Consider the following 16,074-nt stretch of genomic DNA (forward strand, 5'->3'; position numbering starts at 1 on the left):
AGTGGCTCTTGTTGTTGACCCAACAAATTGACACTCTAGTTTATGGCGCCAGTAACCATCCTAGGCTGTCGTCATGAGTTGCCAAGGCTATGGAAGCCTTCCAAGTTTGCCGACTCTGATCATATTTAGACAAGGTCATAAAAGACAGAGTGAGGATAGTAACCAATGATCCTAAGAGTGGCATTTACCAGGTTTGAACAATTATACAGCATTAAGTGGGGAAGAGGACCATCAGGACACACAGGTTGGGAGTAGAGCCATTGGTGGTAGAGTAGAGGTTATGATTACAAAGGAATGAGGCCCAAGTGTAGTAGACAGGGTCTAGAACAAAGGACAGAGTCATTATTAGAGGAGCTAAGAAAGGTGCTGTCCAAGCTACAAGTAATTTTTCTGATTGAGAGGCAAATAGAACCTGATAGAAGGGGCTTGAGCCGGCGCTGCGGCTCACTAGGCTAATCCTCCGCCTTGCGGCGCCGGCACACCGGGTTCTAGTCCTGGTCGGGGCACCGATCCTGTCCTGGTTGCCCCTCTTCCAGGCCAGCTCTCTGCTGTGGCCCAGGAGTGCAGTGGAGGATGGCCCAGGTCCTTGGGCCCTGCACCCCATGGGAGACCAGGATAAGCACCTGGCTCCTGCCATCGGATCAGCGCGGTGCGCCGGCCGCAGCGCGCCAACCGCGGCGGCCATTGGAGGGTGAACCAACGCCAAAAGGAAGACCTTTCTCTCTGTCTCTCTCTCACTGTCCACTCTGCCTGTCAAAAAAAAAAAAAAAAAAGAAGGGGCTTGATAATAATCTGGAATAGGCTATGTTTTCACTTTTTAAAATTATTTGCCTACAGATTATTTAATGTTACATACGAAAAAAATTGGATTAAATGGAAAGCTCCATATGAAAATGTCTTTTAGTTTTAATTCATATCAGAATTCAAGGCATCTCCCAGCGTGTCATTACTCAGATGGTTTAATTAAAGCTGATGTGAAAGAAACATATTGAAAGGTTCCTGGAATACTGCTGAAGCTTGATTCATTTAGAATATACTTGGAGTTCTTCTATAATATCTCCATATGGGCTTATTTGCATATAATTCTTATGACTCATGACATTCTTCCAAAAATATTGCCCATAACTCTTGCGTTGTTATTAACACATCAGATTCTTCTTAGTCTGGTTCACTTAACAGAATCTGCCTGTGCCTCCCTGCTCATACTTGCACAGGACCACCCACTAATGGAGACTCTCCCAGCAACATGCTAAATTCAGAGAAGTTGAATATAATTTACGCCATGGATTTATTTCAAACTAAATAGCTTGTATTTGTGATAAATCTCCTTTTGTTACTTGAACTTTTTCTCCTTTACAAATGATCTAAAACAGGACTGTTCAAACCTGGTGGCAAATTAAAATCACCTTTGGAGCTTTAAAATAATACGTATGTCCTGGCTCTGCCCCAGACCAATTAAATCAGACTCATAGACACTGGTAATAAGTTTAAATCTTCCCATGTGATTCTATCTGCAGCTAAGGTTGAAAACACTGATCTAAAACAGGGAAAATGTGACAGGCCCACTGGTGCCAGAATAGAATTGGCTGTCTCCCACATGTTGTTAACAGATTTGAAATTTCTTGTAAGTTGAGAATTTCTCACTTGCTTTGTCTTTTTTCTCTCTTTTTAAAAAATTCTATTTAAGGTATAAAAATTTCATGTATTTCATATGTGCAGATTCAGGAACATAGTGATACTTTCCACCCTACCCTCCCTCCCGCCCATTCCCCCACCCTTTTCCCTCCTCCCTTTCCTATTCTCATTCTTATTTTTTACAAAGATCTATTTTCAGTTAACTTTATACTCATGATTAACCCTTCACTAAGAGTTTCAACAAACAGTATTAAAAAACCTCCTGAAATGAAATTAGCATATGAAAGAGCAATCTATACCTCTATGTTTATTGCAGCTCAATTCACAATAGCTAAGATATGGAATCAACCCAGATTTCTATCAGCTAATGACTCGATAAAGAAATTATGACATATATACATTATGGAATACTACTCATGGCTAAAAAAAAAAAAAAGAAATCCTGTCTTTTGCAATAAAATGGATGCAACCAGAAACCATTATACTTAGTGAAACAAGCCAATCGCTTTGTCTTTTATGTATACCTGGTCAGCTGGCGACTTGAGTATCAGTGGGTACAAACTGAGTGTTTGATGGTATCTTTTCTAGGTTCCTGTAGCAGCTGTTGGCTATAATTTGAGCATATTTTATAGAAGCTGAGAGGTTCATCTTCTCTTTGCTTCAGTGTAAACGAGCTTTATTCTGTGTCCCCTGAGCTCATCAGAAGGGCAATAGCAGTTACCTTCAGTATTTTCAACTCACTTTTTGCACGAACCTTCCTCTAACTTCATGACCTGTCAACTTGGTAATACAATAAGTCACCTATGCTTTTAGAAATATAATGCCTCAGTCCTACCTCTAAAAATTCTGATTTATTTAATCAAGGAACCTGCACTTTTATGTTTTAACCTATTCCCTGGGTTATTTCATGTGCCATTTCAAAAAAATAAAGGCTCTAATTTATTTAGTCAGTATTGTTTTCAAGAATAAAAGAAAGGAATGAGAGTTACCTTGACTTTATTATTTTATTCCCTTCCATTCGGCAATTTAACACATGAAACAGATTCTTATTATAATCATCTGATGTGAAGTGTACACAAAAACATTCATACATATATCCAGTCTATAAGTAGGATAAGTGATGAATTCATGACTCTCTTTAGTGTTAAATTTGGGAGTTATGACATGAGTGAAATAATCACTGGAAATTATATTTACTTCATTAATTTAATAGCTGTTTGCTCTTTGTATAAAAATATTTTATAGACCAAAGTATCAGTATTTTGATTTTACTTGATTTGAACATTTTATGATATTAGATTATAAGGGGGGGGGTTATAAATCGCTCCAGGGTAGAGAGTTTATTACATTGTGGTAAGTATTATGAAACTTCCTTTTTTTGTATCAGTCCGGTTTTAATTGAACACTCTTTGTGACTACTTTCAGGATTATTTTAAAACTTGGTGGGCCGGCGCCGCGGCTCAATAGACTAATCCTCCACCTTGTGGCGCCGGCACACCGGGTTCTAGTCCCGGTCGGGGTGCTGGATTCTGTCCCGGTTACCCCTCTTCCAGGCCAGCTCTCTGCTGTGGCCAGGGAGTGCAGTGGAGGATGGCCCAAGTGCTTGGGCCCTGCACCCTATGGGAGACCAGGAGAAGCACCTGGCTCCTGCCTTTGGATCAGCGGGGTGCGCCGGCGGCAGCAAGCCGGCCACAGCACGCCAGCCGCAGCGGCCATTGGAGGTGAACCAACGAAAAAGGAAGACCTTTCTCTTGGTCTGTCTCTCTCTCACTGTCCACTCTGCCTGTCAAAAAAAAAAAAAAAAACCAAAAAACAAAAACAAAAACAAACAAACAAAAAAAACTTGGTAAGATTGTGGATCATATGTGTTTTATAATTCTAATGTAACTTTACTGAATGGTTTATACTGGATAATAAAAGAAGCTTTGGGTTTCAGTTCTATATGCTATTTGAGTTTCATAATTCAATAACAAAAGAGTTGAATTGAAATTATAAGCTGAATTGTACTATTGAGGTTTAAAGTAGTAATAACATATCTATGGTTTGCATTTATAGATTATTAATTATTAAAATGTTTACTGAACTTCAGTTGTTGAAGTCAGCTTTACTTCTTATGATCTAATGAAATAATTTTAGATTTCTCTCCAGTAAGAATGGCCCAAGTGCTTGGGCCCTGCACCCGCATGGGAGACCAGGAGAAGCACCTGGCTCCTGGCTTTGGATCAGTGTGATGCGCCGGCCACAGCGTGCTGGCCGCGGCAGCCATTGAAGGGTGAACCAACAGTAAAAGGAAGACCTTTCTCTCTGTCTCTCTCTCTCTCTGTCCACTCTGCCTGTCAAAAAAAAAAAAAAAAAAAGTAAAATATTTGGGAAAATTCCATTTTCTGAAAAAATAGTCATTGAATAAGAATTGTATTGACTAAGTGATATATTTGCATATAACATAAGATAAAGTACTACTTCTATTTAAATAGGATTTGGGTTGACACTAATACTGAACCATTTGATTATACAATATGATAGGTTAATGAGAATGAATTATGTATGATGTAAAAGACTGCATCTCACAAATATCCATTTTCAGTTTCTTGGCAGTACAGAAGTGGAACAGCCTAAAGGAACAGAAGTTGTGAGAGATGCTGTAAGGAAACTAAAGGTAGGGAAAGCCCTTCAAGTAAGTGTCTATGTGTTGATCTTGCCATGTTATTAGTAGCTTGAAAGAAATCTCCAACATTTGTTCTGTAGCAGGTAGATCTTCTCTCTATTAAAAATTAACTATTGAATAAAAATCATCAGATCAAGGAAATATTTTAATAACAAGTATGTGTATATAGTGAATTATTTTTCTGCATATTGAACATTATTTACATTTTACTAAGGTGTCATTTCTCAAAACCTCCTCCCCCCAAATTTTAATAGCCATATATCCTAGACATTGACATTCAGTAGCTTGTCTTTGTTTGGTCATTGTGAGTGCATGTCCTCAATAAAATGTTGTTAACAGAATAACACTTGTCTTAATATGGTATCATATCTACCAATTGAAAATTTGGACATAGAGTCAAGTCCAAGGCAGAATCTTGCAGTGATACTAAGACGTTCAAATGGGTAGACTCAAAAGGATCTGGCTGTATCCATGAGCAGCTATGTGGGAACCAGGAGCATCTAAGTTAACAGAGAAGGGCATTAAACATGCAAATCCATATATACATAACTATCAAGTTTCCTGAAAAAAAAAAAAACAAACCTAATGCAATATACATATTCATATTCAGCAAATTTCCTAAGAAATTCTTACATAAGATGTCACACAGCATCTTTTTCATATCCCCAGTATCAAAGGACATTGTTCTCTCTGAGCTTTGGAAAAACTTTGGAAAACCTTCTTCAACAATATTTTCTTTATGGTATAAACATGAGTCTCTACATACCAGGGCAGGCGTTGACAGCAGGTTATGCTACCACTTGGGATGCCCATATCCCATATCAGAGTGCCTGGTTCCAGTCTCGACTATTCCTTACCAATCCAGCTTCCTGTTAATGCACCTGGGTGGCAGCAGATCATGGCCCACGTACTTGTGTTCTTGCCATCCACATGGGAGACCTGGACTGGGTTCCTGCCTTCAACTCTTAACGGGCATTGACAAGTGCAGGAGCAGATGGAAGGTCTCAGTCACACCTTCTCTCTCCATCACTCTGCTTTTCAATAAATATATAAGGAAATAAATATTTTAAAACAAAATTTAATAAGTATTTAAAAACATGCTACTGCTTCCTTACACAAATCATTGTATTATCTATGGTGGCTCTCACATGTTTGGAGGACCAACTCTCCCCTAACTTTATTTGATTTAGAGATGATCAGTTATCCACAGACCAGTCAGGCTCTGATTGTGTAAGTAAAGATATAAGTATTAAAAATATTTATTTGCATTTTGAGAAATTATTTTTGTATAATTTATTTATTTGAGAATTTGATAGAGAAAGAGTGAAAGGGTTTCTATCTTGTGGTTCACTCTCCAACTGCCTCCATGGCCAGGGCTAGGCTGTGGCCAATACCAGGAGTCTGCACTGTATTGTAGATTTCCCGTAGGAGTAGTAGGAACCTGTCACCTTCGCCTCCCATGGTCTGCATCATCAGGAAACTGGAGTCAGTAGCCAGAATCAAGAATCAGATCCAAGTACTCCAGTGTGAGATGAGGGTATCTTAACCACTGAAGTTAAATGCCCCTGTTACTTTGCTTTGAGAATACTGTATCAGATAGAATCCACAGCATGTTTAAATAGAGGAAAAATTGAATGGGGTGGTTTCTATTCTGGGTGAAGAAATAAAGGCAGGTGATACTTTTATTCTACCATTTTATGTGTATTTTACCTAATTATCTTAAGTAAATATTCTAAAGGTTCTTGATAATATCAGCCTCATTTTGAAAAAAAAAAAAGTGTACTGGCCACCCATTTCTTTTCAGTAATCATTAGGAAATAATTTATATTTGCCTTCGCTTGGGCAGTAATTTTAAACACAAAAAGAAGACTTAAGAAGTCTGGAAGTTTATGGAGGCAAGTTAGAATAGAATTTTATTTTAGTGGTCTCAGAGTGTAGCAAAAGAGCACTAGGAGTTCAACTTCACAACAATCAGAATATTTTATAAAAGAACAATGGTGTTTACAGTTAGTATTTCTTTATATGCAGGAGTTCGTTATTCAGCCTACCCAAAGCCAAAACCAAAAGGATCCAATTATATGATGAATAGTTGAAATGTAAGAAGATATTTGAACTGAAATACTTTTCAAACAATGGCTGGTCTACATACATTTTTTTGTGGGATATTTTAGGGCTCCAATGTAGAATTTTCTATTTAAAATGCATTCTGCTAATAAAGGAAAATGATTTATAGTAAGATAAAAATGATTTACGATAGTTTTCAAGTGAATGCTTAGTTGATAGTAATTTCTTTTTCAAGTGTCTTCTGGAATAAGTATGTATTTGAGAAGCAATTTTTACTCTGTTGATTTGCAAATTATATTGATTCATGCACCCATGAGAATGAGTAAAACAATGTTGTTACACATTTTACTTTTAATATTTTTTATTGTGTCAGGGGTCTGAGTCTACAATTAAAGTATACTAAGAATATTTACATTTATTTTTAAAATGTCAACTGGTTCCTTTATAGTTTTCTTGTTAGGTAACATTGGCCAGTAGATGGTGCTATTGCTCCATTAAAAATAAATTTACCATGTACACACATTCTTATTTTATTTTCCCGATTGTTTTTCTTAAATATATGTATTCTTACTGCTTTTTCATGTTTATTAATTGACTTTATTTCCCAAAGAAGGTAACATTTCATTTATATTTGTTTATTTCTATTTCGTTATATTTGTATATATTTTGTTCTATTTGTATATTTGCTTGTTAATGCATTAACTGAGGACAGGTAAGAATTAAAAATGGAAAAATAATATAAGATAATGGAAAACAAATAATTTCTCAATGTTACACTTTTATATTTTCTAATGCCTTTTTATCTTTCAGAAAAATTAATTTAGATTTTTTAAATATTTTTGGTAATTTCATGGAAATTTATATTTATTTTGATTAAAGCAATGATTTGTTTAAGTTTTGTCTTTAATTTTAAATTCTATATTTGTCAAAACAACTTTCATATTTTTCAGTTATATTCAGCAATTCCTGCTTCTAGACCATGTTTTTGCCTGAGAATTAAGAACATAGCAAATTAAAAAGTAGTAATTTATAAACACCTTCAATTTCTGTGTATTCAATAGTATTTTTACTGTAATGGACTTAATTTTCCATGTTGATTTATTTACTTTTATTAATCCAACTAGTACAAATGTCAGACAGCTCAATGTATTTCTTTAAAAATCTTGTGATGTTTGCATATGAATAAGTATTAGTAAATAGACTTAAATTTACCCCTTTCCTTGGGAGATTACTAGGGAAAGTTCCTTTGAGAAAAATGTGGCCTTTGGGAATTATTGTAAGTGCTGTTAAGCCTCAGCCTAGCATTTCAAGCTCACTTTGTAGCATAACACTCTTTTTTCTTATAAACAGCTATTTAATTAACAAAATCTTTAGAGTTTAACGTAACTTTATATAAGCATTAATGACTTCTCCACAGGATTGTCATGAATATTTTAACAATTCAAGTATAAGAGCCACAAAGAAGAATAGTAGCCCAGAATCATAAGCCAAAAGTAGTAAATTAGTTTTCTTTCCTGATAGTATCTGTTAGATTATTAATATCAGTTAGATTTCACTTTATTAAATGTCTTCTGATGAATGGATGGAAATTTTGCAAAATGACTTTGAAACTCAGTTGTGCTCTCTTTGCATTTTCTTTTAAGAAATCGACTTAGCAGTGTCACATTTAAGTACTTTGAGTACTACATCATCCTTCTCTCTCACTTTGTTGTGTCAAAGGCTTGGTTTTATTTATTTTATCTAAGGCATTTTCCACCATGTGCATGTTTCTCCTCCTTTGAATATTTTTCCCAGGAGTATTACATTCACATTTTAATGGTAGTTCATTGTTTCTATTCAGAACTACGAATACATGGATCCACTGATGCAAAAAGTCAAAGGAATCTGAAAGGGGCCCTTCAAATGTTAACTTAATAATAATTCAGGATGGTAAAGAATTTAAGATAAATTGATCATAATGTCTTCCAAATATAAGTCAGTGGTATTCAGGGACAAAACTAAAGTCTACAAGCAGGAAAATGTCTTGGAGAGTTATAGTGGCCATGCAATCTATGGAATGCAGTAAGCTCGAATTTCAAGAAAAAATGGAGAGGCAGAGAAGAGAATATTAAGCTCTTTAAATATAGATTGAATGAATATTACTTTATCCATTAGACTTCTGCAACAATGTTCAAGAGTCAAGTGGTATAACTAGTAGAAATCTTGATATAAATATGACAATATATCTGGGATGTTGTTTTTTAGATACAGAGTATTAGCTGTGTAAAATAAAAGGTTTATTTAGTGCATGTCTGCAAAACTAGTTCCAGGCCTAGTTGCTACACACCCATTTTATGATTAAGATTAATAGCTTCTCTGGGACACATTTCTTTCATCTGTGAAGTGGGAAAATTGGATGATCTCTGAAGGGTCTTTGAACAAGATTATCTTGTCCTGATATAAAACGTATGATTCAACATCCCAAGATTAGATATTTTTGCTTTAGTTTTTCTTCGCATCCTTGTCCCACATCCCCTCCATCCCCTCTTCTCTCTCCTCCTTCCTCCCTTCCTTCTTATCCTTCTTTGTTTTTTCTGCCTCTGGCCCCTACTACCTTCCTTCTTTGATTTCTTTCTTTCCTTCTCAACAGATAAGTTATTAGTGATTTTTTGGTAGATTTTTTGGAAACAAAAAGGTTGTGCAATCCTTGTAGAGGTCACAGGGATGCTTGTGTCCAGATGTGGGACCTCAGAAGCCGCTGCTCATTGTCTGTTTCTGGAAAAGAGCAGCACCAGGGCAGCGAGCTTAGAAAGCTTTTGCACCCCACCACGGGAGTTGCTCTCTGTTCAGATACTTTCACATACAGTTAATTTGTTTAGTCAGCCTTCATATGTGAAAGACGTCCAAATCACTTAATTTCACCCAATCAACAAGCAGATGATGAAGAAGAAACAAAATGAATCCACATTCTTTGGAAGAAAGGGGGGATAATTTTTAAAGGTCTGCACTGAAGGAAAACAAGTTTCTTAAAGACAAGAAAAAAAAAAAAAATCTCTGGCACAGCTAGCTGAATTACATGCAGAATGTAAGGCTACAGGACACAAAACGGAGAAGAGAGAGACAGAAAGAAAAAAACCTAGCAGCCTGCATTCAGAGCGGGACAGCAAGCTGAACACTTCTACCACCCAAAATGGAGTAAAACAAATGGTCCTCCCCAGGATATAAAGGCAGACACTTCAAGGGCATTCACACGTGCATTAATTATGTTCCTCTGCACAGCATGCAAAGCCATGAAAGGAGAAAAAGACTTTTAACTGCTCTCGGCTGCAGGACTGAGCTATACCATGTGTACGCACATCTGCCCTAAATTAGAGTGAAATGCACAATGCAAATAAATATGGCACACAAAAGAAATGGAACCCTGCCCTGCTTTGCATGTCATCTATTTTGACTCAAGTTAGAATGACCTATATGCTGCAAAAGCATTATAGTAGAAAGTAACTTTCTGAATCTTTGAAAGATGAGTGAAAAATCCCATTTATTTCTAATAGTTTTCTGTCCACTTCTTAAAAAGAAGGTGGAAGAGGAAAGAAAGAAGGGAAGTAGCGAGACAGTAGAGTTGCCAGATAAAACCAAGATTCTGTTACTTTGAATTTCAGGTAAATAATAGATAACTCTTTTTAATGTAAATATGTCCCAAATATTTCATGGAACAACCTCATACCATGTAGCATACATATGTATGTATGTTATCTGTTTATGGTATATATTTCTATATATTCTAAGATAAGTTTTAAAAATATTATTTATTTATTTGAAAGGCAGACTTAGATTAGTGAGAGAGAGAGAGAGAGAGAATCTTTCATCTGCTGGTTCACTTCCCAAATTGCTACAATGTCCAGGGCTGGGCCAGGTTGAAGCCAGGAGCCAGGAGCTTCAACCAGATCTCCCACATTGGTGCAGGAGCCCAAGTACTTGGACCATCTTCCACTGCTTTCTCAGGCACATTAACAGGGACCTGGATCTGAATTGGAACAGCTGGGTCTTGAACCCATGCCTATATGGGATGCCAATGTTGCAGATGGTGGATTAACCCACTGCACTACAGTGCCGGCCCCACTAAAATAAGTTTTTAAAAACATATTCATTGCTTAATTTTCAAATTTAGCTGGATTCTTTCAATTTCTCCACCACCAAATCCTGCAATGCCAAGAGAGAGGCTCTATCTCTCCTTAAGTGCCTGAATACCTTGATTTTCTTTTTGATTTTGTAACATAACCTAATAAGCACATTTAAAACAACCTCATAGCATACACAAAAACACACACACACATGTGCACCCTCCATATATAATGTATGTTTATTTGCTAATTCCACAAGAAGGTACAATAAATATTAGTATAAAAGCACAGATAATTCTTTATGTTTTCAAAATACAGCTTTTTATAATTCTACACTGAGTCTCAATTCACAATAGCTAAGACATGGAATCAACCTAAATGCCCATCAACAGAAAACTGGATAAAGAAATTATGGGATATGTACTCTATAGAATACTACACAGCAACAAAAAAAATGAAATCCTGTCATTTGCAACAAAATGGAGGAATCTGGGAAACATAATGCTGAGTGAAATAAGCCAGTCTCAAAGGGACAAATATCATATGTTCTCCCTGATTGGAGACAACTAACTTAGCACCTAAAAGGAAACCTGTAGAAGTGAAACTAACACTATGAGAAACAATGACTTGATCAGCACTTGTCCTGACTGTTGAGGAACAGCTTACTATTTTGTCCTTTTTAGTATTTTCTTGTTCTACTTAATACCATTGGTTGAACTCTTTAATTAAAACACAATTATTTTTAGGTGTTTAAATTTAACTGAAAATTGACCCCTGTTAAATATAAGAGTGGGAATAAGAGAGGGAGGAGATGTACAGTTTGGCACGTGCTCACTTGGACTTAACCCTAATGGTAGAGCTAGAAACGTGCCAGGGGATTCCAATTCAATTCCATCAAGGTGGCATGTACCAATGCCATCTCAGTAGTCGAAGTGATCAGTTTAAGTTCATAACTAATCATAAAGATATGTCAAAAGAATCACATAAATAAGACCACTGTCCACTAGTAATAATTGATAGAATTAGAAAGGAGAGAACGACCCAACATGGGAAGCAGGATATACAGCAGACTCATAGAATGACAAATGCCCTAAACAGCACTCGCCTCAGAATCAGCCCTTAAGGCATTCAGATCTGGCTAAAAAGCCTATGAGAGTATTTAAGGCATGGAAAGCCCAGACACACTGGCAAAAAACGACCTAAATGAAAGATCCCTGTGAGTGAGATCCCAGTGGAAAGAACTGGCCATCAAAGAAGGAGGTAACTTTCTCTGAAGGGAGGAGAGAACTTCCACTTTGATTATGGCCTTGTCTAAATAAAGTCGGAGTTTGTGAGCTCAAGAGGCTTCCATAGCCTTGGCAGCTCATGACAAGAGCCTCAGGTGATTACTGACTTCATAAATGGAGTGTCCATTGTTAAGTCAACAACAGGAGTCACTGTGCACATGCTCCCCATGTAGAATATCTGTCCTTAATGTGTTGTACTGTGCGAATCAATGGTAAAACTAGTATTCAAACAGTACTTTATACTTTGTGTGTCTGGGTGCAATCTGTTTAAATCTTTACTTAGTTTATGCTAAGTTGATCTTCTGTATATAATTAAGAATGAATCTTCATGAAGAATGGGAAGGGAGAGGGAGTAGGAGGTGGGAGGGTTTGCCAGTGGGATGGTGGTTATGGGGGAAAAATTCCTATAATCCAAAAGTTCTACTTTCAAAATTTATATTTATTAAATAAAAGTTTTCTAAAAAAATAATAATTTTAGGCTGAGTCTAGATTCATGCTGCATCATCTTATCATTTCTTTTATAATTTTTTATTCATTTATTTGAGAGGCAGAGACACACAAAGACAGACACAGCTCCAAACTACAGTTTACTCCTTAAATGTCCACGAGAGATGGGGCGGGTCTGGGTCAAAGCTGGCAGCTTAGACGTCAATCCAGGTCTCTCACATGAGTGACAGGAGCTCACTTAAGTGACCCATCACCACCACTTCCAACAGTCTATATCAACAGGGCGGGGAATCAAGAGCCAGAGCCAGGCATGGAACCAGGCACTGCAGTGTGGAATGTGGGCCTCTCAACCATGTCTCAACCTCTAGACCCAATGGATACCCCTGTACTAGAATCTTGTAGTTGAGATAATTACTTTAATTCTTAGTTTCACGTTGGATACAATAATCTGCCTCTTTTCATTCATTGAAATGATTGGCTAGGACAGTATATCAAACTAGGTAAATATTTGGATATGGCAAAGTTGGCATATCCAGCAGCCGGTGAATGCAGGATGTTTAAAGGTAGTAAAAACAGAAGATCCATGGAAAAATAAATGAATCTCTGCTCAGCTTCCCCAAACATGTTTCTTTTTGTCTAAAGTGTCTTGTATAAATAAAAATTTTTAAGAATCATGAAAGAATTGCACTATAAATTATGTTTTTAAAAGGTTACTGAAAACAATCGGAATTATATTGATAGGTTACTCTCATTTTAAGTAGTTTTATACTATTTTTATAAAATACTTAAAAATGGCTAGAATTCACTGAGTGAAAGTGACATTGAATGTGAATCCCAAATGTGTATTTGTTTGTGTTCATTCTCCACAGAAACAGGATTATAGTTTTGTGAATAACCTCTCTTTTGTAGTTTGCAAGACATATCAAGAAATCTGAAGGCCAGAAAATTCCTAAAGTTGAATTACAAATATCTATTTATGGAGTAAAAATTCTAGAACCCAAAACAAAGGTAAGGCTTATTTTGGAGTGCCAAAAGCATTCTATTCTTTAATTAATTATAATTATAACCTGATTTACATGAATATTTTAAGCATTTTACCAATTTGAACCATTCTGAGTTAATGACAGTTTAAAACTCTATACCATTATAAGAGGGGAAAAAGCTTTTGGAATTAATTTGCAAGTAGTCTATCATTCAGCCTGTGTTTGGGATGTAATAAGTTATATTAAGACTATTCAGCATCTGGGCTTGCATTAGGGAATTTTTCTGCATGTAATGTGAAAATGATATATTCAGTGTGGGTCAGTATTCGGGAAATAAGGTAAACATCTGTGTTGTTTACTAAAATGTCCTGTATTGTCTTGTATTTTATTTCCTGTAGCCATAATTGCCTTGTATTAGTTTCCTAGAACTGCCAAAAAATACCGCAAAGTGGATTAGACAATAGACATGTATTTTCACACCATTCTGGAGGCTGGAAGTCCGGGATCCAGATGTCACTAGGGCTTTTTTGCTTTTTTCCTGAGGCCTCTGTCCTATGCTTGCAGACAGCTGTCCCCTTGCTGCCCATTTAAATGCTCATCCTTTTGGCATACACAGGTCTGGTATGTGTTTACACGTCCTCTTTTCTCTTCTTGCAAGCACACTGGTCAGATTGGATCAGAGACTACACGAACAGCCTCATTTTACCTTGATTATCTTTTTAGATGCTTTTATCACCTGTTTAAAGAACAACTTTAGACAGATTAGATTTAGCAGAATCTAGTTGAACAAACAATTCCTGACTCTGCAGTACTCGGAACTAAAAGAAGTTTCTACAGCACCACCCAACCCGGAAGCAGGCTTCTGTAGACCCTGGCGAGGCAAAGTAGGGAAATCGCCAAATTGACTGCTGCTGGGCATCTGCATTATTTGAGCCTGATGTATTGAACTCTGCCTGTGACTGGCTGGAACTCAGCTGCTTATTCTACAGCTAAGTGAGGTTTTGGTTGGTTTAAATACAAAGTTAATTTGCAGGTTGCAGAACTCAGGGCATGGAGACAAGTTCAGGGTTGTGACTGCAAGCATTTTTAATTTAACATTCCAGATACTGTCACATTCTGATGTACTGAAGGCTAGAGCTTCAACATAAGAATTTTATGGGAACACAACTCAGTCTATAACATAATATAAACCCAATGTTCCTTTTTTGCCCCATACAAATCCAATAAAAATATTCATAGATATATTAACTATTCTAGACTCAAAATCGATAAATATACTTGACGTGGACTAAAATGCTTCTTTCCAAAATTCCTATGTTGTAGTCTTTCTCCACCATCTCACTGTATTTGGAGACTTGGCCTTTACAGAGGTAATCAAGGATAAGTAAGACCTTTGGGGTGGGATCTTAACTCAATATAACTGGTGACCTTGTAAGAAGAGGAAGAAACAATAGGGATGCTCACACAGAGGAAATTTCAAATGACAACATAAGAGAGAAGCAACCATCTACAAACCAAGGAGAGAGCCTCAGAGAAACCAAAGTGACTGATTCTTTGATCTTGGACTTCTAACCTTAAGAACCATGAGTAATCAAATTTTTGTTGTGTAACCAACCCAATCTGTGCTACTTGTTATGGCTGCCCTAGTAAATTAGCATAATAATACTTTATGCACAATTCCTCAGAACTGTTGTTTAAGCAAGAAGAGTTGGGGAAAACTGGTTAACATTCAACTCCAGTTATTTTACAAATACGTTATTAAATCTTTTCCCTAACAATTTAGCATGCTTATTCATAATATTCATTTAATTAGAAGCCAAAGGAAACCCTGCATTGCAAACAGATAATGAAAATATTTTCCCCTGGTCTGCAACTCTGCAGTAGTCTAGCAAGTACTTTCCTGCGAATTAAACGTGGTCTGTGGAACAGCAGCATCAATATCTACTGGGTGGGCCGGCACTGCGGCTCACTAGGCTAATCCTCCACCTGCGGCACCAGCACTCCCGGTTCTAGTCCTTTCCTGGTTGCTCCTCTACCAGGCCAGTTCTCTGCTGTGGCCCAGAAAGGCAGTGGAGGATGGCCCAAGTGCTTGGGCCCTGCACCCACATGGGAGACCAGGAGGAAGCACCTGGCTCCTGGCTTCAGATCAGTGCAGCACGCTGGCCGTAGTGGCCATTAGGGGAGTGAACCAACAGAAAAGGAAGACCTTTCTCTCTCTCTCTCACTGTCTATAACTCTGCCTGTCAAAAAAAAAATATCTACTGGTTGAATGTTAGGATCTTTGGACTCTGTATCAGAAATACTGAATCTCTCTGCAGTTTCAAAGGAAACCCAGCGGTTCGTTTGCACATCAGCCTTGAGGAGATCTGGTGTAGTGCACCTTTAGTGGCTACATGCAATAGAGCTCATTGTCAAAATCTGTCCTTTCTTTTGTTTTAGGGAAAGTTGTAATTTAAGGAAAAATGAAATATAATTGGTTCTAAATAAATGTACAAATTGTTGTGTATTCATGAATGGGGCATGATTTCAAAATACATTATTAATCTAATGAAGACTTTATTGAAAATAGGGCCTTTGCTTTTCTTTCTCACTTGGATGGGTGAAAATGAAAAAGAAAGCCATCTCAGCAAGGCTCTGAGAGGTGTTTGCTTTCTCTTTTCTTTTTTTTTTTCCCTTTCAAGTTTTCTTACTTGTCCCCCACATGAAGACTATGCAGTGCTGGAAACTGGTGCTATTGATAACTTGCAGATAAGAGTGTTTAATGATCTTTTGTAACAACTCTTATAAAATATTACTAACATTAAAGGACTTGTGTTTTCTCACTGTGGTTTACTGTGTCCCAAAGTCTCGATTGTGTCTATTACATTTAAAATCATAATTATCTATCACAGCAG

The 16,074-nt window shown here is 36.9% G+C and overlaps 1 protein-coding gene across 5 annotated transcripts in view; it reads left to right on the forward strand.

The window, feature by feature from the left end:
- Window positions 1–16,074, forward strand: part of GULP1 (GULP PTB domain containing engulfment adaptor 1) — a 319,549-nt gene that overhangs the window by 264,794 nt on the left and 38,681 nt on the right. For all 5 annotated transcript variants that reach the window (XM_062188944.1, XM_062188983.1, XM_062188954.1 and 2 more), the window contains 2 exons: window positions 4,220–4,291; window positions 13,107–13,205. In XM_062188944.1, coding sequence (XP_062044928.1) covers window positions 4,220–4,291; window positions 13,107–13,205 — 171 coding nt within the window. The remainder of the gene's footprint in view (window positions 1–4,219; window positions 4,292–13,106; window positions 13,206–16,074) is intronic.

This window comes from Lepus europaeus, chromosome 1 (genome assembly GCF_033115175.1).
Source record: "Lepus europaeus isolate LE1 chromosome 1, mLepTim1.pri, whole genome shotgun sequence".
NCBI lineage: Eukaryota > Metazoa > Chordata > Mammalia > Lagomorpha > Leporidae > Lepus > Lepus europaeus.